Here is a 25,855-nt window from a genome sequence, read left to right as displayed (position 1 = left end):
CACTTCAAAGATGGGGATTTTGGTGAGCATATGTTGATTTTGAAACATATTTTATTCACTAAATTATTAGTTTTATTATACACTATTCTCTTTGTGTTTTTTTTTTTAACAGTTCTGTTCACTGTACCATGCTTTTGTGACAAAATTGACAAATTAAAAAGAAGTCACTGGCATTGCTTTAAGTGTGACAGGATTTTACAAAGGCGAAATGCATTTGAAGATCATCTGCAGAAACATGGTAGGAATTAATTATGCGATTATTAATCATGCTATTGCCAAACACATAACCTATTAAAAAAAAGTACTGTTTTCACTGACTTAATACTTGTTTTGCAGGTTGCATGGTAACACCATTCAGAGACCTGCCAGATAAAAGTATGCATTTGTTAATTTTATATTTGCAGTTATAATTTTCTGTTAATATTTCAAGCCTACGACACTTAATGTTTTCTGTCATTTCATAATATCTAAATTGGAAACTGATTGTTGTAACAGATAACATTTAGTCTTGGTCTCTATAGAATGTGTACATAACATGGTCCATAGCTATTAATTAAGCCTGGTACATAACAACATATGACATACTAATCAAACTCACTCGCTAATTCTGAAACTGCTACTGTAATTTATTTACATTTTTAGGTGTATGGGGTTCCATTTGTGCCAAAAATAAGTCGACTGCTTTGTGCTTTGTACTACACATTTGTCCTTGTCAACAGTCATTGTCTAGTTGTTCGAAAAAATTAGTATATGTTGATGTGTGTGTTCTCTGTTTATGTCGATCTGTTCTGTCGTCCTTACTGTATTGATCCTCCTTTTTCAGAAAAAATGTTTATGTTGATGTGTATGTTCTTTGTTTATGTCGATTTGTTCTGTTGTCCTGTCATCTTGTTCTGTCTTCCGTACTGTAGTCAGCCGTCCTGTTCAGTCGTCTTAACTGTCTTCTTATTTAGTAATCCTAAATGTCGTCTTGTTCAGTCCTCTTAAATGTCGTCCTGTTCAGTCGTCTTAACTGTCGTCCTGTTCAGTCATCTTAACTGTCGTCCTGTTCAGTCATCTTAACTGTCGTCCTGTTCAGTCATCATAACTGTCGTCCTGTTCAGTCGTCTTAACTGTCGTCCTGTTCAGTCGTCTTAACTGTCGTCCTGTTCAGTCATCATAACTGTCGTCCTGTTCAGTCGTCTTAACTGTCGTCCTGTTCAGTCGTCTTAACTGTCGTCCTGTTCAGTCGTCTTAACTGTCGTCCTGTTCAGTCGTCTTAACTGTCGTCCTGTTCAGTCATCATAACTGTCGTCCTGTTCAGTCATCTTAACTGTCGTCCTGTTCAGTCGTCTTAACTGTCGTCCTGTTCAGTCATCTTAACTGTCGTCCTGTTCAGTCGTCTTAACTGTCGTCCTGTTCAGTCATCTTAACTGTCGTCCTGTTCAGTCATCATAACTGTCGTCCTGTTCAGTCATCATAACTGTCGTCCTGTTCAGTCGTCTTAACTGTCGTCCTGTTCAGTCATCATAACTGTCGTCCTGTTCAGTCATCATAACTGTCGTCCTGTTCAGTCGTCTTGTCAGTCGTCTTGCTCTGTTCATCCGTACTATATGTAAACCATTTCAAATGTGTACTACAGACTACAATGTGTACTACAATGGTTTACAAATTAATTTCATTGATGTTATTTTGTCTTGTTGCTGATGTTGCTACCTAAACGTGCGTGTGTATACATACATACCGGTAGATATATGAATCCACAGTTGAAATTATTTAGAATTGTTTGTAAACTTGTTTAACAACAACACACACATACATGATATATCAATATCCGACAGCAGGTTTGCGCTTAAAGCAGCAGAAATGTCAATTTCCAGGTTGTGCTATAAATCGCTTAAAATCACTTTATTATGAAGCCTTTTATACAGAGGTAAAGAAAGAAGAAGAAAAAACATGACCCATTTCCTAAATACACTCCTGAAAACATTAGGTCTTTCACTGTTGTGGTCATACAGTAGGCTAGGCTAGTAAGCTGTAGTCATAAGCTGGAGGAGGATATGTTTTCAAAGGCAAAACAAGCTGCTTATCACAACAATCTTCTAGCTCAATAAATAAAATCAGAATCTCTTCATTTACAGACTAACTATGTACTACTATCTTCAAGTGTTAATATTTATGTATTGGGTGCTAAATTATTTAATATCTTTAATATAGTCAAATCAAAGTTTACATCTATAAAAAATTTTGCAACTAATTTTTTTTTAAAATAATAGTCAATGAGAGCAATAAATAAATCGAGTTTAAATCTGTGTTAATAAAGACTTTGTGTCATATGGGTTATATATGGCAAAAAATAAATAAAAAAAATACCAGAGCAAATTATGATGGAAATTAAAAGTGGTACATTTTTTATCTTTTTGGGGAGATGAATTTGACCATAAAGTACTAACTAGTAATCTCATAGTAAACTAATTTGCAGATTATCAGAATAAACATCGAAATTGCTACAGAACAATGATTTAGTTTAGAGGGACCAGGCTATGGTGACCCTCATTTAAAGTTATGCATGTTAGAAATTGTAATCAAATTGCTCCTTTGAAACTCTTAATGCCTCCAAGAAAATGTCAACTCCAAAGCAAGTGCTAGTGCCAAGTGGATCCACTATTCCCTGAAGAAACTGGAAAACAGCACTGTGTAGATTCTCAGGTGGCGGGGGAACTTCAATTATGTCATCACCATCCACTGGTGTTGGTCCCTCCCAGTCAATGCTGTGTTCTTCTAAATACCTCTAGAAGGAGGGGGGGAAAAGACAAAGAAATCCAGTATATATATATATATATATATATATATATATATATATATATATATATATATATATATATATATATATGTATGTATGCATGTATCCCTTTAAACCAGATGTAAATTTGTGCTGCTTATGGAAATTATCTGTCTGTGTCTGTGTTCTTTAATGTGGGCATTGTCAGTAAATCACCCACATAACTTTACACTCCCATCTTTTTTCGAGTCATTTCGTTCATTTAAGGGGCTTTAAATGTTATAGCCTACTTTTAACTGGCACATCCACCTATGCAATCTTGATCATATTCTGAATTAAGAAATCATTATATCAGATTATGAAATCATTATAATGCAGTCAAATTTACAGGGAACATAAATAATCACTTTACCTGAAACTTCCGTCCGTCATAAAAATGGGACATTCTAAAATGCTTAACGTGAAAAACTCTTAACGTGGCTTACTGTACTAAGACAGTGATATTAAAAGACCAAACTCAATACACATCATAATAATATCCATACTATTTATAAAAAATCAGATGAGCCCAGAATATGAGCGTTTAATTACACGTTAAGCATTTCCTTACCATAGAAAACCATTATAAGAAAAGACTTAACATGGCTTTACTGTACTAAGTGTTTAGTAGTGTACTGTTTATTATTATTATGTGTACTGAGTTTGGTCTTTTTATATCACTGTCTTAAAGCTACACTGTGTAACTTTTTTAGTTTATTCTTAGCTAAAAACACTTAGTTCTTTCAAAAAATATATGTGCTCATTAATGTATATTTAATTCGTTCAAGTAATAAAGTATTCTCGTGAGTGTATAACATGCCATTGAAAATACATACGTCTGAGGGGTTCGAATGTCGGTCGCCATGTTGCCCCTCCATCTTGAAAGTACATTAGACAAAGAGGGACATACCCGTTAATTCAAGCTTCGCCTTTCGCGTCTCCGCAATTCACTGGCACCGGCCCTGTTTTTATTTTTCCTTTCCCTCTCCCTCGCACCTCCGTCACATCAGCTGATCTCTGCTCACGGAGAAAATGATATAGCCTACAATGTAAACGTTGCCTTACGCTAGTGATGTCGTGCAATATACAGAATAACGATAGCACTGATAAAAGTTACTTTACTAAGATTAGCTTGCATTCGTCTGGGAACCTGATAGCTGATGTTAGCAATGAAATGGTAAAAAAATAACAAAAACATAAAACTATTATTCATTTTACATAGATGTCATAACCTATATGTTAACTGACAAATTAAATTACTGCAAATTATAATAGTTTTCTAAAGTAACCTCATCACTTGAAGAAATACTCATGGACGAGGTCGAACTGGAAGCCATGTTAATCTTGGACTACATTGGCCACCGTAGGAGTTAAAACGAAATCGGAATTGAGGGAAACAGAAACTAATACTCACTGGATGGTCATATACCTTTTCACCGCTAGATGGGGGTAAAAATCACACAGTGTAGCTTTAAGTAGCCTACAGTAAGCCATGTAAAGCGTTTTTCACGTTAAAGGAACACTCCGACTTTTTGGGACTTTAGCCTATTCACCTTATCCCCCAGAGTTATATAAGTCCATACATACCTTTTTCATCTCCGTGCGTGCTATAAGTCTGTTTGACGCACCCACCGCTAGCCTAGCTTAGCACAAAGACTGGATGTAAATGGTTGCAGCTAGCATACTAATCCAAATAAGTGACAAAATAAAACAAACATTTTCCTATTTACATGTTGTGATTTGTATAGTCACAGAGTGTACAAAAAACAAAGTCACATGAGACACAGACATATTTTAACCGTATAAATACTGGGAACTATATTCTCTGAAGGCGAAGCACTGCTACTTGGGCGGAGTGATAACCGCAGCACCTGAGACGCGTCGTTGTTTCTTCTGTCAACAAAACCACGTGAGTGACTAGCTCCGCTCAAGTGTTACTGGGACGACAGAGCGCGTTCGAGGCAACAATACTAACATTATAGGATATGACATTACAGGGGATACATGGAGCCCGTAAACAACTGCAATAGTAGTTACCACCCTATTCATATAATAGTGTCACTAACGTTACATTAGATCTAAGCACTGTTACAGTAACGTTAGGCTAAACATTTAAAAATATAACGGAACACTTACCGCAGCCGCTCCACTTTGTCCTGTATGTGATATCGATGGGATGGCTGTATTCCATTTTTTGAAAATAGTCGTCCTCAGTGAAATGTACCGAGCAAACATAATGTCCCTTGATAATCTCATTAGGTGTGTTTTGATCAATATCCAGAGAGCAAGTAGCCATTTCTTCATCCGGTCAGCTTTTTTAGTTCGAATTCTATGAAACATCATGGTATCACCTGGTCTCCCCTGTTTATTGTCACAGCTCTTTACAATACAGCGAAAATCCATGATTGTAAACTACGCTTTTACTATTTATAAATTGCTGACTCTGTTACCCAAACTCTGAACGAACTCTCTGCTCCTCACCAGCGCGTCTCAGGTGCTGCGGTTATCACTCCGCCCAAGTAGCAGTGCTTCGCCTTCAGAGAATATAGTTCCCAGTATTTATACAGTTAAAATATGTCTGTGTCTCATGTGACTTTGTTTTTTGTACACTCTGTGACTATACAAATCACAACATGTAAATAGGAAAATGTTTGTTTTATTTTGTCACTTATTTGGATTAGTATGCTAGCTGCAACCATTCACATCCAGTCTTTGTGCTAAGCTAGGCTAGCGGTGGGTGCGTCAAACAGACTTATAGCACGCACGAAGATGAAAAAGGTATGTATGGACTTATCTAACTCTGGCGGATAAGGTGAATAGGCTAAAGTCCCAAAAAGTCGGAGTGTTCCTTTAAGCACTTTTGAATGTCCCATAAAAATTTATTCGGATGGTACGATTTTTCTGCATTTTTAGCAAATATTTTGAGGGGTGTTTTTGACAATTGAGAGTCAACAAATTACGAATATGAAAAAAAATAATACTACAGTTTCGGACTCGGTCAGTGTGCAAGGACCTTAAAGGAGAACTCCGGTCAATTTTAACATTGAGCTCATTTTTTAGTAAATTTGGAGTGCTGTCAATACAGAGAACAACGACAAAAATCGGTTTTGCCTACACCGTGTTATCCTTTTTTTTAAATTTGCACCCTGTTGACTTCAATGGGGCACGTTTTAAACTTAACCAGTTCTTAGTCTTAACATCCTTGATGTGTCATACAAGTGCCCAGCCATGTTAGATCATTCCTTCTGAGTGAACACGAGTGAATCTGACTGCAGTAGATGTGAAAGATATTCATAAAAATGATGTTATATCAGCCAGCGCACAGACCTGTATTTACTTCCTGTTTTCGGTCGAAGTCCAAAGTAGTCGATTGTCGAGTTCACGCGCATAGGTTGACCCCCAATAACCACCAGGTCCGGATTTGTTGCAGAACGGCTGCGGCCGAGGACCAACGAGATCTCGCTAATTCACGTGTGATCGCGCGATAAACCAGGAACAGTTTTCCACAATGATCATCATATTTTCTGCCAAATATGATCCGCCATGATCACGGTGTATTTTATTTTGAATATTAAACGGATATTTTATTTTGTTTTGGTTTGTTCTGTTTTTCGCTCGACTTCCTGTCCTGCGCACTCTGCCCTGTAGTGCTGCGGAGCTCTCCGGCATCCGGCAAAAATAGAAGCTCTGCGTATCAGCTCCGGAGGGCTGCGGATCGCCGAAGTCGGAACGCAGCTGTTCTGCATTCAGTGGAAATACACACATTGACTTTAATGGAAACCGATTGACTCCGCCGCCGTGCCGGAGCCGTAACGCAGCCGTAACGCATCTGGTGGAAATTGGGGGTTAGTTACATATGATCACGTGCGTGAACTCGACAATCGACTACTTTGGACTTCGACTGAAAACAGGAACTAAATACAGGTCTGTGCACTGGCTGATATAACTCATTTTTATTCATATCTTTCACATCTACTTTCACCAAGAGGTCCTCGCTGCAGCCTGGAACAGCCTTACATCGGCTAGTGCTTCTGGTGTTTGCCGCTGGCTCGGATGTCTCTAGTCTAGTGGTTAAACATGAGATATATAATTCTTCTTGTGTATATCTAACAGGCGAACATTGTTCTCATTAATCTATCATTTGTTCCCTGGCAAATCGTTTTGGCTGAGGGCAAAGTGAAGTTTCATAACTTTATATTTAGGCTATTTTAACGTTGTATCCTGCTGTATGTTTGACTGAATCGTTTACTTTATTTCTTGTCTTGTATAGCTTCTTATAGCTTTTAGGCTACTTATACTGTTATAATGGCTATTACTGATCAATAAAACTGAAATTTAACAAAAAGTTAAATATTAAATATGTCACTATTTAACTTGTTTTTTATTGTCTATATTCTGTAATTTATATTTCTTATTCTATTGCTATTATTATAGTATTATACATAAACTATATGCTATTATCAATATTTTTATGATTGTATTATTGTACTTATGATATGATATAATTATACTATTCATTACTATTTTATTTGCTGTATAGGCCTACTGTTTGTTTGTTTATTTTATTGACTATACTATTTACTATTACTTCTCACTTTATCTTATATTTACTATTTCCATTGCACTGTAGTTGTACCATATAATATGTATTACCATAAAGGATCCATCAGTTATATTATTGCTAAAATCGGGTCAATCGCAGATTTTTTATTTATTTAATTTAATGTGAAAATTAAATTATTTCTCAGTATGGGGGTCTTCACAATTCTTATCCAAGAATAAAAAGCCAGATGACAATTCCTTATTAAAAAAATATTTTATAAGTCTAACTATCGAGATTTTAAATAACTAGAGATGGAACTTTTTGTACACCACATACAAACCACTGAAATCAGTTGATAAATGTAAAAAAAAAAATTTGTTTTTATCCAGAAAAACCGCAGCTCACCCGTTTACTTGCATTTGATTACAGTGCAGTCTTGCCCTCCGCAAAACGGCGGACGCGTTGACGTATCGCAGCAACGTTCCAAAGTGGCCAATAGGGCGTCTATGTATTTCTTATGTCTATGGTTAAGAGTGTGTGCTTCTCTATCGTCATTGGTGTAAACCAACCATAGACAGTATAGAGCTGGTAAGTCCCGCCCCCTCCGTAAAACCCCGCTGGACCTCAAAGTTGAAAAAGCGTCAATGCAAGTGAATGGGAGAAAATAATTATTTTCTGGTCCCGTTTGAATTGTGCCATGAATGTGAACATATGTTGTCTGTGAATTTTTTATATAATCTTTCATGTTACAAGTTTGACAGTATATGGTATGATTCGTCGGCTAGCAGTTGTGGAAAAGACATAACGAGAAAGACTACATGTCGCCTATGTGACGTCACCCCATAAAGTTGACTTACCCGTGGTTTTCGCCAACCTCAACGATTTTGTCCTCTCCCTGAAAGAAGGCGGTGAAGTGCACCAAAGACACAGCCATGTCTAGCGGGATCCGTGAGCTAGAGCCGTGAGCTAGTGGTGTTGACGTTTCAAATGCGCCGAAAGCAGCGAAGAGTTGTAGTCCACAAAGTGCTCTCACACAAAGTCTACCCGTATCAAACTTCTACCCGCTAAATTGTAGCATTCTTCACACGAAAGATTATATAAAAAATTCACTGACAACATATGTTCACATTCATGGCACAATTCAAACGGGACCAGAAAATAATTATTTTTTCCCATTCACTTGCATTGACGCTTTTTCAACTTTGAGGTCCAGCGGGGTTAGCGGAGGGGGCGGGACTTACCAGCTCTATATAAGATGGACACAGCGACCCCATAGATTTTAACGGAGAAAAGTGAAGCCCATTTGAAGCACTCACTTCCTGATCGCCAGGCGAACTGCGCAGGCTCAAACTGAGCTTGAACACGTGAGCAACGTGTCTGACCGTTTTCAGTCTTCTAGTAGCTGTGCCGAGAGAAATCTGAATCATTCTCTTCCGAATCTCGCAGAGACGGAGAGCGTGAGCATTAGCTGTCCATGAGCTAGCAGCAGGAGCAACTTTATCACTGTCTATGGGCTTCTCCCTTGACTTTATCTGACTTTATGCCTCCACCTCCTGCCGATTGCTTGCGAGCTTCTCCGCCGGTATATACGGTAATTCCTCTACAGTGCGACAGAGAGTCGCGTGATTATGACGCAATCGTTAGCTTATTTTTTTACAAAAACGGCTTCTACGGGGCCATAACGTATATACAAGGTAATGGAGCCTTTTATACATTGTCGTGTTTCTTTAGAAATAAATAATGGACAATTGGAGTCTTTGGACGCCTCAGATGTAAAGTTATTCGCTGTTTAAAGTGACGCAAAAATGAATGGGAGTCAATGGAATGCTAACAGCAGGTGAAGTTCTGCTACAATGAAACCAACCCGCTAATAGAGCATCACAGTCCCGCCCACAGCCCGAGAGGAAGTAAATTTCCCATTCATTTCTCCCATTGACTTTTGGAAAAATCCGTATCTAAAGAGTTTTAGAGCATGTCTGAGGATAACCAGCTATGGCTGAACTCATAAGCATACAACATGTCATTTCGAGTGAAAAAACGAAGAGAAAATCCAAAAAAAGGCAAAGGTACAAGTCTGTGTACATATTTTCATTTCCGAGCGAAGGAACTACTCATCCCATAAACCACCGCGCCTCACTGAAGTCGACTGAAGCCCACCGCGAAAGAGCCTTTTGAGTGAATTTTATATAGTAAATGTGTAGTTAATAGCCATTCTTTCAGTAATAATCGTGTAAATAAAAATAATAATATATTGTGTGTGAAAGCGGTTAACGATAACGTTAGCAACATGGTGCAGCTCAGTCATCAACACACGTGTGTTCAGTCAGTGTGTAGTTTGTGTGTTTATTTCAGAGCCCTTTATGACACAGGACACTCTGCTGACAGGACAGGTTGAGGTCCATGCTCATTTTCATGAGGTTATAGTTCATCCTTAATTGTAATAACATTTAATGTATTTTCTTAATATCCACAACAAGTGAAAATTAAAAAGTGATGGTCAGCAAACCAGAAAGTGCACAGCGCCACCGGTCTGATGCATGGACCGGTGCATGGTCTGCTCTTGGACCGTCATATTCAGTTTAACTTGCCATGAATTATTACACAAATGTTCAGTAAATGCATGAAGAGGTATGCCTAGACTTAATATTGTTTTGACAGTGGCATCATAAAATGCTTGATATGACTCTACATAAGGCTACAGTAGCCTATCTAAAGTGAACGATAAGTAAGGGATAATGTAAAGGTTGTTATAGCGAATACAACTCGCGAAAGGCTGATTATGAGCCCGACGCGAAGCGGAGCCTGAAGGGAGTTGTATTCGCTATAACAACAACCAACTCGCTATACATTATCCCGATTATTACATGGCTACCTACCAAATAAATAAATAATTTGACACAAAATATTAATTTAAAAAGGAATGTATTGATTTAAAAACTATTTATATGCCTCCCGCTAAAGAAACAGTCCGTACAGTCTCTACTGTTAGAATCCTGCTTCCATGGCAACGCTCTCCGGACCTTCGCGGGGTTTACACGACATCCACCAATCAGATGCATCACTGTGGGATTGTGGGATTGTTTAGGATTGTGGGTAATGAAGTACTTATCCAAGACATCGCGAATAAAAGGCATTTATCTCAAATCAAGGTTAGTGCCCCATGAACTTTTGGCGTTTATATGAGCATATACAATCGCTTAGTACAGCCGTTGCTGGTTTTAAGTGTACCATGTATGGTTACGTTTTTATGGCTTATACCCCAAATGTCTATGGAGAAATTGTATTGAATTTTTACTTCCGGCACCGGCTGTGGGCGGGACTGTGATGCTCTATAGCGCGGCAGGTGGAGAAGCCCGTTTTTGATTGGTTCCCGCAAATCTGGAAAGGAAGCAGCAGAAATAAATATACAGGCCTATTTCCAGCCTGATCTGCAGGGCTGGGTTTACCCAGTCTACTTTTTAACTGTAATATTTAAAAATTTACTGATTTCACTGTATTTTTCCATTAAATTACTTTTGCCTTTCATGGTGACCATAAGATAATTATTTAAAATATATATACATTACATCTTTTCGATCCCAAAATTTTGAACGACAGTGAAAATAAATATTTCACCTATTTCAGGTGAGTTTCAGAATCTGATATTTTGCAGTGTTTATAGTTCCAATTTATATTAATAAATATTATTTGTTTAGTGGACTCAAATGAAATAATTTCACAGCCATGATACATTACTAATACAGCTCAAATATAAATTTTTTGATCGGTTTCTTCAAATTGAAGTTAACTTGCATGGTAATTTTACAGTAACATACTGCTAGAGGTTGTGTGTTATATTACAGGACTATTGTTTTTTGTTGACATTTTAAAATAGCTTCATTAACATACCCGCTCAGACAGTGGGTCACAAATTTGGTTGCTGTTCCGTAACTGCCCTTCAATCCATAATTGCTGTGGTGACCTCCCATGCTCTGTGGATATTGGATGCCGATCCCATGCTTGCTTGAAGAGCTGGAGATGCATATTTATTCTTGGGAGCATCACATAATGAAGGCAAATGATATCAAGTTCATTATCAGGATTGAGAGCACCTGTGCTGGAGAGATGTTGGAGTGCAGAGTGATAGTTGACTGTCACTGCGCACCAAACATCTCTCCAAAGTCTCTCAATACGTTGATTATGCACGCTGCGTCCAGTGATGAATCTTTCTAAAAAAGAAAAAAAATTAAGCAATTATGAAATAGGGCTGTGTTTTATTATTTAAAAAAACAAGTGTTAAAACTGCTAAAATTACACTATTCAAGAAATACCTGATCCTCTATCTGGATGCTCCAGCATAAAGCGTGCCACCTCAACATTCTCTCCACCTTTATCACTACGCACTCTATTAGGTACCCCAAAGAGTTGCACAGCACCAACAAATGAAGAAAGAACAGTCAAGGCTCTATTGTTGTCACTTGCATGCAGGTACATGATTTTCCTACTGTACCCATCTATCCCCCCATGGATCACAATTCTCCATCTACAAAAAAAAACAAAAACATTATGAGTAGGTCCAGAAGCTATTTTATGTAATAAAATATAAACACAAAGTCTTAAATGTTCAGAGCATGGGATGGGAGTTAGTTCACCCAAAAATTTAAATTATGTAATCACTTACAATGTTGGAATAAATACACAAGTCATTCGCTCATCTTTGAAACACAAGGTTATTGTTAATGAAATCTGAAAGATTTCTGTCCATCCATTAAAAGTCAATATTCACCCAAAACTTTGGAAAATGAAAGTTGATATAATTTCAGATTTTGTTGACACATAAACAAAACGGTTAGTTCCGGTCCTTGATTCTGACTGGTTAACACAATGCACATCATACTGCATTATGTGTATTCTGTACATGTATAAGCTGTAATTTCATATATTGTGTATAATGTGTACTGTAAACCTGTTAAGTACGTAAGCATATGATATACTGTATATTGTTCATTGTCATCTGTAAATTGTAAAAATTGTAAATTGCAAAATTGTAACTGTATAATGTCTTCTATGTTAAATTGTATTCTGCGCTGTCTGGACTACGATCTTAACAATTTCACTCACTACGGCACATTTGCTGTTAGTGATGCGACTGTCACAGTGTCTGGGTTGTGTATTCCTGGTGTCCACTAGATGTCCTCTTCCCCACGGTGTCATCCACATTCTCACTACATTTCCCATGATCCTGTCTGTCACTTAGTGTTCATTGTGTTCAGCTGTTTCTCGTCACCTCATTTAGCACTTGTGTATATATACCCTGTCAGTTCAGTGTTTGTCACGGAGTCCTTGTATATTGTCCCCACACTTCCGTTCCTGTTGTTCGTGTTTGTATTTTGGATTGCCTTATTGGACTTTTGACCCTTTGCCTGGACTGTTGTGAGTACGGATTACCCTAATAAATATACTGCGCCTGGACCTTACCTTCTCCTGTGTGTGTGTCGTGACATGCGACAATAAAGTGATTCTGAACAGCTGTGTTTTATTCATTATAAAACGTCTATAACTGCTTCACCCAATGGTTCTGTGTATGATCAAAGAAGACTTTATCTGGATAATTGGCTCGTTTTCGCATTAATGTATAAAATTATTATTATTGTAACAGAATTTTTAGTGATTCATCTTTTTATCTGTCTTATTGATTAGGGACTCTTAATTTGACAGTTTTCAGAGTGAGCGATACTTGAAATGAAAGGGAGATTTTTCTTCAATATAGACCTAAAGTTTGCCTTTTTTTGCACCCACCGAAAAAGGCATAAGGCTTGTATATATTTGTTTACTGTTAGCTGTAATGAGTGTTTTGTGTAGTTTGTGTAAGCAGATGATAATACAACGGAGACAGGGAATGGGCTGTTGTTAATGTGCACTTCTTGTGCTTAGTTCACCTCTTACGGTGATTTTCTAAGATGAAACGGAAGCAATAAACTTCATAAAACATCAATAAAGTTGACCATCATTAGAGCGGGGTCCGCTACAATTATTATAATGCTAGTATTATTGAATTAATATTAGGACCTACAATTAATTTGCCTTCCTCGACCTCTACCGACCGCACGTATAAGGATTAGACCCTTAAAGAAAATGTAGCCTACACACCCCACATCAAAATTTAATTGTAAGGGAATTTATTCACAAATTGTCAAGAATGCTTGTTATAACAAACGTATTCTTATACAGTTATGGTTTGCATCCTTGCTCGTAGGCCTGTAAAATGATAAATCACGATTAATCGCATCCAAAAAATTTGTGTTTACATAATATATGTGTACTGTGTGTGTATAATTATTTTGTATATATAAATACAGACACATGCATGTATATATTTAAGAAATATTTGTATGTATATACTATAAATACCGGTATATAATTTATATTATATATAAATATTCATATTTTATATATATAAATAACACATTTTTCTTAAATATATACATGCATGTGTGTGTATTTATATATACAAAATAATTATACACAAACAGTACACACATATTATGTAAACACAAACAATATGCCTACAATTATAAATTAATAATAATAATATCACTAAAATTATATAGGCCTAATAACATGTTGATCGCGAACACAGCCCAAATCTGCATGTGAAAATCAACTTTCAATGAGATTTTTTCCTCATTTTTTCACTGCCATAATGTATGTGCACAAGAGAAATATTAAGTCAGTAAATTAATAGTTTTTTAAGGTGTCCACTAATAGGCCTCCTACATTTTCTTTCGAAAACACATCTTCATATATTTCTTTCGCATATGTATTAAGGCTTGTTTCCGCCACAGAATAAAAAATAAAAAAGGTAATTACGACTTTTTATCTCAGAATTGCGTGAAAAAAACTAAAGTCACAATTGTGAGATATAAAGTCAGATTTTTTTATATAAAGTTGCAATAGCGAGTTATAAAGTCAGAATTGTTTGATATAAAATTGCAATTCTGAGGAACAAAAGTTGCAATTATCTTTATGTTTTATATGAATATGTTTTATTCTGTGGCGGAAACAAGCTTCCATACATATGTGAGACCCTGACCACAAAACCAGTCAAATGGGTAAATTTTCTGAATTTGTGATTTATACATCATATGAAACCTGAATAAATAAGCTTCCCATTGATGTGTGGTTTGTTAGGATATGACCATATTTGGCCGAGAATCTGTAATCTGAGGGTGCCACAAAATTTAAACATTGAGAAATCCACCTCTAGATTCAATCACAAAAATAAAGGTTTTATATATTTATGGTAGGACATTTAAAAAATATCTTCATGGAACATGATCTTTACTTAAAGGAACACTCCGACTTTTTGGGACTTTAGCCTATTCCCCTTATCCCCCAGAGTTAGATAAATCCATACATACTTTTTTTCATCTCCGTGCACGCTATAAGTCTGTTTGACGCACCCACCGCTAGCCTAGCTTAGCACAAAGACTGGATGTGAATGGTTGCAGCTAGCATACTAATCCAAATAAGTGACAAAATAAAACAAACATTTTCCTATTTACATGTTGTGATTTGTATAGTCACAGAGTGTACAAAAAACAAAGTCACATGAGACACAGACATATTTTAACCGTATAAATACTGGGAACTATATTCTCTGAAGGCGAAGCACTGCTACTTGGGCGGAGTGATAACCGCAGCACCTGAGACGCGCCGTTTTTTCTTCTGTCAACAAAACCAACGTGACTACGTGACCTCTAGCTCCGCTCAAGTGTTACTGAGACGACAGAGCGCGTTCGAGGCAACAATACTAACATTACAGGGGATACATGGAGCCCGTAAACAACTGCAATAGTAGTTACCACCCTATTCAGATAATAGTGTCACTAACGTTACATTAGATCTAAGTTAGCTAATGACACTGTTACAGTAACGTTAGGCTAAACATTTAAAAATATAACGGAACACTTACCGCAGCCGCTCCACTTTGTCCTGTAACTGTTATGTGATATCGATGGGATGGCTGTATCCTTCAGCACACGTTCCTTGTGGCAAATTCCATTTTTTGAAAATAGTCGTCCTCAGTGAAATGTACCGAGCAAACATAATGTCCCTTGATAATCTCATTAGGTGTGTTTTGATCAATATCCAGAGCAAGTAGCCATTTCTTCATCCGGTCAGCGTTTTTAGTTGGAATTCTATGAAACATCATGGTATTACCTGGTCTCCCTGTTTATTGTCACAGCTCTTTACAATACAGCGAAAATCCATGATTGTAAACTACGCTTTTACTATTTATAAATTGCTGACTCTGTAACCCAAACTCTGAACGAACTCTCTGCTCCTCACCTCGGCGCGTCTCAGGTGCTGCGGTTATCACTCCGCCCAAGTAGCAGTGCTTCGCCTTCTGAGAATATAGTTCCCAGTATTTATACGGTTAAAATGTGTCTGTGTCTCATGTGACTTTGTTTTTTGTACACTCTGTGACTATACAAATCACAACATGTAAATAGGAAAGTGTTTGCGTTATTTTGTCACTTATTTGGATTAGTATGCTAGCTGCAACCATTCACATCCAGTCTTTGTGCTAAGCTAGGCTAGCGGTGGGTGCGTCAAACAGACTTATAGCGCGCACGGAGATGAAAAAAAGTATGTATGGACTTATCTAACTCTGGGGGATAAGGGGAATAGGCTAAAGTCCCAAAAAGTCGGAGTGTTCCTTTAATATCCAAATCGTTTTTGGCATAAAAGAAAAATCGATAATTTTGACCCATACAATGTTTTGTTGGCCATTTCCTATACACAGGTTTCTTGTATACAAACAATACCGGATGCGCGCGCATCCAAGAGGCAAGACCGCTATATGTTATGCCGAGTTCTGTAAAAGAACATTGTAATTAACGTAGATTTCGCATTGTTTGTAAATTCTTGTTGACTCAATAATAAACTGCAATTTCAGAGTTGGATCTGTTTGCTTGTGTTTCATTTGCATATTAATATAACATTATGTAAAACGTTAGTTAGTTGACTAGAATGAAATTGTCCAACTAAGTTTGCGAATCATAAAAACATGACATACCCTATGCATTTAGGTTAGTTTACAGCACAACAGCTCCGCGTCATCTCTGCTTCTGCTGGATATAGCCGTAAAGACTGTTGCTTTCTGCCTCTTAGATGCGCGCGCATCTGTGTGATGACGTTGCACAGAAACCCGTGTATATACCCGTGTGACATGTGACTTGTTTTGTGATCCAGGGTCACATATGTGATAGGCTATGACAGGAAAGTGTCCTGTGCATTTAAGCGCATCCAGACAGAGCGACATTTTAACGGCTATAGGGAGGAAATAAAATTATAAAAATGTGTTCTCATCTCAATCCATGCAGAAATATACAGTCAAAATGCTGCATCTGTAACGACATGAGTATAATGTGTGTCTGTAAATTTCCCGTTTACTTGTTGAAATAATACTCCTCAGTTTTTAATGCTTTATTTAACATCACAACAGAAATGATAAATTAAATACTCAGAGTCAGATAGACGCAGGGGGAGAAACTCGTAAGACAGCCTCAAGTATCAAGTATAGCCTCAACCTTATTGCTTACTTTACATATCTTCACTTGTGTTATGATTATGAATATTAACTAAAGTCTTATGGGTCTGTAGGTTTGTAATGACATAAAGGTGGGGAACTGATGACAGGATTTTCATATTTTTGTGAACTAACACAACAATTTTCAATGTGCTTGCTCTTTTAAGATGGGGATACAAAAAAATGTAACAAACAAGTTATTCATTTTAAAAATTAAACATTAATTTATTCATGTATTAATAATGAGTAGGCCTAATGTTAGTACCAGAGGTGGGGTGTTTTGCTTGCACATAATAATAATGTCAATCTTTAATAATTAAATTCTTTCAAAGACTCAAAAATTACTTCTTGTATCCCATCATAACTTGTTTTAGCCTAAATGTGAAGCTGGATATTTATTAAGAATCATGTTTACATTTACATTTATGCATTTGGCAGACCTTACATTGCATTTCAAGCTACACATTTACATTCTTATCAGTTCTTGCTTTCCCTGGGAATCGAACCCATGACCTTGGCGTTGCATGGCCAACGCTCTACTGTTTGAGCTACAGGAAAGCACCTAGTTGTAGTGTGTAAAATAGATTTGACAGCATACCAATCTATTTATCTATAAATGATAGAAAACACTTACCGAATCAACTTATGGTTTCCATCAATATGCCATAAAGCCATGGGTGCAGGAACAGAGTATACTCTTCTTTGAATTATGTTGATTCCAAGTCCACGACATACAGTCCCCACAGGATCTACAGTCCGTAAAGTTTCCATTACTCTGGACCTCTGCACCCTTGGAAAATTATACAATTTAGACTTAAAACAACTTCCATTGCACAACAGTAAACAAAACTACTTGCTATATTTTGATCCAAGTAAACTAATCTTGTAGTCAAGACTGCCTAATCCAAGATAGCCTGGTTAAAACCAGACCATTCTCAGTAACTGAGTTATAGTCTGGAAAAGCTTAATTAATAACTCATTTCCAAAGGGGTGTCACCAACGGACGTCACTCAAATGCCTCTGGGTGACCGTTCGAAAAGACCTGCCCCCCTTATTACTGTCGCTATGTCCGACAAGCTACGCCTCTCTCACACACACAAACACACTGTTAAAAAGGCCCATTGTAACCGATTGTAACGAGATAGGTCCAACTGCAGAACCGCAGAACCATACATCATAGCAGTGTGAGGACGACAGCGCCAGCCTGACCATAGACATGTATAGAAAGGCTAGATGGCTCAAGGCGGAGTCAGCTGTGTCGTCACTTGGCGGCCATCTTAGGTCAGGAGACTGCGCTGCTGCTCCCTGCTGCTGTGGACGGAAGGTGAGTGACAAATGCTCGTAACTTGCTGAATTCTTGACGGATTTACAAACGGTTTGGTTTATTACAAACCGTATTAACGTGGCTATGATTTGTGCTGATGCCGATGTTTAATAAACTCAGTGGCTATAATTTTTCACAAGTATGCAGTTAAATAGCCGCATCCCTGACGTTTATGACACACCAAACCGTTTGAAAATCGGTTAAAAATTGAGCAAAATATAGTTATTTCAGCACTACATGCACAATAGACTTTAATGTTATAACTGGACGAGCGGTCCTGTCCTAAGATGGCCGCCGTGTGACGTCGTCGGGTCCCATTGGCTCTCAGCGCCGGTAAGCCATCTAGCCTTGACAGTCTGATGCCGGAAGTGGGCGGATCAAGGCGTTATTTTCAAACAACGTTATTTTAAAGAATTGTTTTAAACGATTTAATGGAAAATATATATTTTAGATATATATATCAAATATTATAAAAGATACGAGCTATGTTTTGTCCTATTAACAAAATACAATAGCTTATACTAGCCTATAATTTAACAAAGCTTAAAAAAATTTAAACAAAGCTTGAGTGTTTGAACATTTTATTTAATTGAAAAGCATGTTTAGACCATACACAACATAATTCTATGATGGAATGTCAAAAATTATCAATTTAAATAAAATTAGTTTTTTCCTCTGAAATAGCAAAAGCAGCTAGCCTGGCTAACGCCAGACCCAATTCTCGTTGAGACTTGGGTCTGGGAACCACACGTTCATTTTCTCGTATTTGAGGCGTGGTTTACGAATGCGCTGGCGCCGTTTATTGGGTGCTAAGAATGTCTATCAAATGCGCATAGCCAATCGTTTCCATTATACCAGATGACGTATGTAGAGAAATGGTTTAACGCCAAACGCTGCTCTTTTTTCTAAATAAAATTGCGATCTAAACTACTTAGAACAATATCTAAGGCTGCATCAAAAGGTAGCTTCGCGTCTGCTGCCATGTTGACTCCATAGATATAAACAAACTGCTTAGTTGTGTCGCAAAGATGTCGTCATCGTCTTGCTGCTCCCTCCCCGTTCTGTGATTGGTTCCCTAAACGAGGCGAAAATCAGGTCCATGGTTTCCAGACTGCCTTTCAGCGAGAATAAAATCGCGCTGCGCAAAGGCAGTCTGGGGAAACCCAGGCTAAAAAGCAGCACACACTGAGCTGTAGGCTACCTGCTCCAAATAAATAGCCTAATAGTAATTAAATAAAAATACAAAATCGAACTAAAGAAAATTAAACTGAAAACATAATTTGTATCTTTTATATATATAATATATTATAATATATAATATATTTTATTTTATATATTTATATATATATCTTTTCCATTAAATCGCCAATGTGAAAATGTGGTTCAGGCACCGTGTACATTGATTATCTTCACTGCATATTTATAGCCTAACAAACAATTCCGTCAAACATAAGTCAGCTTAAAATAGCCTATAACTCAAGTTAAATAGCCTAAATATATAAAATTATGAAACTTCACTTTGCCCTCAGCCAAAACGATTTGCCATACAAATTATAGATTAATGAGACCAAAGATCGCCCGTTAGATATACACAAGACGAATTATATCTCTTGTTTAACCACTAGACTAGAGACATACGAGCCAGCGGCAAACATCAGAAGCACTAGCCGAGGAAAAGCGGTTCCAATCGCTGAGCGCTCAATAAATTTGCACATACTGAGTGTCTCTCTTTATATGGGGCTGATCCTGTGGTGCGTTCAGTATGGAGGACCAAACCTGCAGAAATTAAAAATGAATAAATAAATGAATAAATGTGACAAATAGATAAATAAATGTGACAATATAAAAATAAATAAAGGAATAAACGACTTGATAAAATAAATATGAAAATAAAATTCATTTATTTTTGTATTATTTTTCCCCTTAATGTATTTTCTGCTTTTATACATTTAAAAAAATCGTTTTAACTTTTATTTATTGGTTATTTATTTATTTTTATATTTATTCTTACATTTATTTATACATTTATTTATTTTCACATGTATTTATTTTTAGATTTATTGATCCATTTATTTTTTCATCTTTGTCTTGTATGATAATTAGGTGGGTTGGTCTTGCTTACCATTGGTTCATCGTTGATTGAAGCGCTTGCTCGATTACTCTGGCTTTGCATAGTGACGTCGGGTGGTGGTGACAGGTGTGTGGCCTACTATGGCGGACGTTTTACAAATTGCTAGAGTTGCGCAATTTAAGTTGGTAACGCATCAAAGTAGGCTACTATGTGTTGTTTAGATTAGATGTGCTTATCGATGTTTTAGGAGAGATATTTGCCAACATGAACGTCGAAGAACAGCCAGAGGAAAGGCAAGCTTGTTCGTCTTGCAAATCCTCTTCTTCTGTTGTAAGGCGTAAATACGGTAGTCTTGCAACTTCAGCTAGAACGCGTAGGAAAGTAAACAAACCAGCCATCATTTTAGAAGTGAAGGGGATAGTAACAGAAGTGCAATAAAAACAATTCTGACCTGTCAACTTGACATGTTTTATTTTTCTTGCTTTTAGCTGGCAAAAAAAAAAAAAAAAAACTAGCCTACTGAACAATAACCACCAATTTCTAAAATATTTTATTAATCATGAAAACGCGACGCAGCCGCCACGCAACAGAAACGCCACGCTCACACCACGCATCCAGTGTGTCACCGGCGAACACCTGTTCGACCACAACAGTGCCCAACATCAAATGGCAAACATAATGCAAGCGGAACGAAACTGCTCGTTATTGTGTGGTTGACGGACCGTTTATCAGTTTGGACCAGTGCAGCGCGAGCCGATCATGCGACGCTGTTACTACACAGCGCTAATAAGAGATCCAGTAAAGAAAGCATTTGAATTTGCCACAGAAGTAATAACATCGCTGCGAGATCTAGAGAGAAACATTCACATTTCTCCGTTTTTAACGGATCAAACAGCGCGTGGAAACCAGGAAGAAACATTGTGCCGTGAATGAACCATGGATTGTTGGATTGTTCCGATTTTCCTAGTAGAAGCCATTGGTGGTTGAGAAAAGCAACCATTTCAGTTATTTAGAGTCAAGATCTATTACAGACAGTCATTAAACTAGAAAACCAACCATCCACTGGGTGTCTGACTCTGGGTGTGAAAAATCTCCTTACTATCGATTAGCTGGCCTGACGATTCTATTCGTGAGCTCTCAGCCAATGATGCACTGAAGCTACACAAGGACCGCCTTCCTCATTTCCATGTTACACATGGAAATGTAAAAATAAATTAATCAATAAATAAATAAATCAAAAAATAAATACATGTGGAAATAAATAAATTAATACATAAATAAATAAATCTAAACAATAAATGTAAGAATAAATAGCCTATATAAAAATAAATAAATAACGAATAAATACAAGTTAAAACGATTTTTTAAATGTAAAAATGTATAAAAGCAGAAAATAATACATTAAGGGGAATAACAAAAATATTTTTAATATAAAAATAAATTTGATTAAAAATGAGTCATATTTATTTTATCAAGTCGTTTATTCCTTTATTTATTTTCCTATTATCACATTTATTTATCTATTTATTAATTTATCTATTCATTTTTAATTTCTGCAGGTTTGGTCCTCCATAGTTCAGTGGTCCGTTGCAATTATTCAATGGTCGACCCAATATACAATCATTGTGTGCATTGCATAAAGACTCACCTTAGTCCAACGCTGTTAAGGAATCCACTGACTCGCTTTATTCCGGAGTCAGGACATTCTGTGATGAAGTCAGATACAACCTGTCTAAGTTCCTCATCTGTTATTGTAGTGTAATACATTCGTACTGACAAGCCATATTCAGACATTCTTCTTCTTATTGTTCTGTAACTGACACAGAATAAGCGTGCAATTTCCTTTACAGTGAAATTAAATTCCAAAAGGTATTCCAACTGCTCAGGGGAAATATCCCAGTATGGGCGTCCTCTGTCTCCAGTCCTTATCCTGGCAGGCCTAAAACCATGGGTTGACTGAGTTGACTGGGCTTGTAACAAGTACAATACCCTTTGCATGCTGTGTAGTATGTCGTCAATTTCACAAAAAACACCATTACGGACACATCTCTCAAGAATAGAAAGCAGGTTCTCATAACGAGTGTAGAGAAAATCCAAATCCATTTGATTCGGGTGCGTTTCAAATTGCTGACAAAGTCGTTGTGATTGAGAATGAATAAACTGTAGCAGCCGATAGCTCTGTTGATTATCCTGAAAGCTATATAAAAAGAAAAAAATCTGGTTAGTCTAACAGGGTCATTCATGTGATTCGGTTGATGATAAATAAAACACTTATGCCTACTAAATGTGATTTCTTCTTTATTTTTCCCCACATTGTTGGGTAAAGTTTTTTCATAATTAAATTAATTTACTTTTAACAGTTATAATCAAGGTTTTCAGATTGTCTCCCAATTTATGTTCCGCCGGCCCTGTTTTTGACTATCCTGTCCCTTTAAATGAAAGTTGGAAAAATTAAATGGCATCATATCTGATGCTGCCATCACGTGCACTGGCGGCCTACCTATGTTTCACCCGTTTCAATTGACCAGCCAAACCCATTCATTTTCTCAGAGAATATTGATTTTCATGCAGCCATAATGTCTAAACCATCCAAAGATTTACCACGAACTACGAAGTTGTGAAACGAAAGTTTCTGGGCCGGGTTTACCGATAAAGATGTATCTTAGCTCTTTCTACGTGCAAGGTTACGAACGCTCGCCGCACGAGTGTTTCCCAAAAATGCACTTAACATGAACGCGCGAGAACGCGTTCTACGTGCTACTTAAGAGTCGCTGTCCATTCGCGAAGTTCTGAAACATAACCTTATATGGAATCGTATTCTGAACGTTTAACCTAATAATCGTCATATGTTGTGAATTAGCAATCTGATGGTCGGCGCCACGATGGGGCCCCAGGGGGCATGGGCAGAGATCATTGTGCCCCCTCACCTCTGGTCAGCACACCACCCTGCCTCAGAACGCGATTTCAGCCGCTGAGACTCAGCAACAGGCTATGTGCCCTCTTATTCCTGACAAATTATAATTAACTAGCCTACATATATATATATATATATATATATATATAGCCTATATATATATAAACTATTTTGTAAATTTAGTTTTACCATGATTAAATCAGCTTTGCAACTTTGCATTTGCACTCGCGACAACTAAATAACGTCACTAGCAGCTTGTAATTTATTGTAAAAAAAATCCCCATGTTTTCGGTCCTGATGCTGTGGTTACGCGTTAATGTAACATGTAAGGGTGGCGCTGCCAATAAGCACCTAAAAGTTGTCACAAAGAACCGGGAAAAGTAATGATTATGAATATGTTGAATATAGCTAGGAGACATTTTAATTGTTTATAAACAAGTGTTTTTTGTGTCACTGTCGCCTGCAAAGATGAAGTTGACAATGCTGACCGTGATCTTCAGTGAACGCGCTAGAGAGAAATATGCACATTTCATACGGATTACATGGACCTAAACAGAGAGCATTTTCTTTCGTTTTGAAATGTTCTTTTTAGAAGTAGACATTTTAGATATATTTCTCAGGTCTGTGAGGCAAGTAGGCTAGGCCTACCATATGCTGAGTTTTGGTTAATTAGGCTAATGAGACGAGCTCCAGTTCACGCGCCGGCGCCTCCGTATGGTGATTATTTATCTGCTATATTTACTTCTTAATTATTAAATACAGGCAATTGATGAAACATTGATTAAAATTAAGATATAATAATTACAAAACGAAATTCCCTTTAAAGAAAGGCTTTGTGCTTTCTGTTTGAGGTCTCTGTGAAAGGTTTAAAGCAGTCTTTTAGTGCCGCTTTCAGAGCGCTCACGTCTGTAACGGATTCCCCAATTTTAAAGAATTTATCCTCAACTAGTTTTGTGGTGTAGCTCTACGAATTGTATAATGTTAACTTCAAACAATAGTAATTTAAGGGCGAGGCTTATTCCAACGTAAAACACTGTATAATTGTATATAGTTTTAATCAAATAAGGTTGGATTATTTATATGTTGAGCTGCCTGTTCATGAAGCTGAAAGTGCACGTAATAAAATAATATACAATTGATGTAAACCAACAGGAATCCTTATCCTTGCCTTTTCTGCTCTGTTTGTTTTATGTGGTATAGGGCCCCATTTTAGTAATTGGAACGGCCCCCAGATGCTTAAGGCCGCCACTGATCACGTGCTATGGTAAATATCCTCTTGAAGTCGTGATTACGAGCTCATCTCCTTCAAATGTTGACTTGATAGGATGTACATGTCCAATTTTTTTAATAGGTTAAGAATATTTACGACAATTACGATAGCACGTGAATGCAGCAAAAATGCCACTTTCCTGAGACACTGCCGCGGTTTGGAGCACTCTGTCTCGCATGAGCGCTCGCTCTAGATTCCCCCCCGTCCCCCGTCCCCCGTCCCCCCGTCCCCCATTATAATCATATAATGGTTGAATGCATTATTTTACCTGGCCATTGAACTCATCTTCGGGAGGATAAATTAAATTTGTTATTTGTCTTCATTGGTGATTATTCTTTATGGTGGTTTACAAACTATCTTAGAGGTGCTTTACCGCCACCTGCTGGACTGGAGTGTGGATATAAAGTTTGACACGGGAAAGAAGATAATATAGGCTACTATAGCCTACTGTTAATGCGTCACGCACTTTAATTTCTAGGGGTTTTCAGCTAAGAATGTAATAAATAATAGCTAATAATACATAACAAATTGCATGTGCATATGTTTTCCTCAATTCTGCTCCAAGTATGTTTAAAGTTTAGTGTCAATTTAATATTTTAAGTTATATCCCTTAACGCATAGTTGTCACTAGTAGACAGCTATCAAAAAAGCATTTTCTTGAATTTGCATGATTTTTTATGGCAAAGTTACACATCAACCTCTTCATTGGACCCTGGTGCATCATCCTATTAATTGCAATCAAGTGGAAAGCCATTGTGTTTCAAATTCCCCCCAAACCAAGATGGCCAAGGGTCAGTCAGACTGCCAAGTTGCTTCGTAATATCCACCCATTCATTCTAGGAGACTCTTGTAGGTAAAAAAAATATTGCAGCATCAAGCAATAACTAATGAGTCATATCACAGTAAAATTTTCCAAGTTTTGATTTTAGATTAAGAGAAAACTCTGATTAATCACATGTCTACTGTAGTGGACCTCATGCATCAATGGCTATATTGTATGTATTGTATGTATGTAGCTATGTAGGCTATAATGTATGTGACGACTTGTAATGCATTACTTCTTAGATCAAAAAGTAATCGGATTTCGTAATGCACGTTACTGTAATGCATTTCTTTAGCTATAAGGGTAAATCTCCATACTCTGGTACACTGGAGGGAGCATCTGAGTGGTTTCCACAGTCGTACCTTGACAAGCTGTAGAAAATTCTGATGGAATCACGGCCTCATGTTCTGATATCAAAGATACTCGAAGTGCAACATGAAGTTGTATGAAGCCTTTGCAATATTTTGAGTTTATATTTTTTGTATATATTTTAGTTTTCACATGATTTGATATAATTTAGTTTGTTAAATACACAT

General features: G+C 37.1%; 1 protein-coding gene across 2 annotated transcripts; it reads right to left on the bottom strand.

The window, feature by feature from the left end:
- Positions 1–1,779: 1,779 nt before the first annotated feature.
- LOC307007196 (uncharacterized protein) lies at positions 1,780–24,873 on the bottom strand. Of its 2 annotated transcripts, XM_079628955.1 has the most exons (7): positions 24,765–24,839; positions 21,961–22,509; positions 17,552–17,707; positions 11,833–11,865; positions 11,654–11,727; positions 11,232–11,551; positions 1,865–2,770 (listed from the first exon to the last, which is right to left on the bottom strand). In XM_079628955.1, the coding sequence occupies exons 1-7, from the start codon at positions 24,779–24,781 to the stop codon at positions 2,552–2,554; spliced, it is 1,368 nt and encodes a 455-aa protein (XP_079485081.1). In that variant the 5' UTR covers positions 24,782–24,839; the 3' UTR covers positions 1,865–2,551. The 2 variants fall into 2 exon arrangements, with proteins under 2 accessions (XP_079485080.1, XP_079485081.1); XM_079628954.1 differs by having other exon boundaries at positions 1,780–2,770; positions 11,654–11,865; positions 24,765–24,873.
- Positions 24,874–25,855: the final 982 nt, after the last annotated feature.

This window comes from Phoxinus phoxinus (genome assembly GCF_949152265.1).
Source record: "Phoxinus phoxinus genome assembly, chromosome: 11".
NCBI lineage: Eukaryota > Metazoa > Chordata > Actinopteri > Cypriniformes > Leuciscidae > Phoxinus > Phoxinus phoxinus.
The sequence above is the reverse complement of the archived record's forward strand: the minus strand, read 5'-3'. Positions and strand labels throughout refer to the sequence as shown.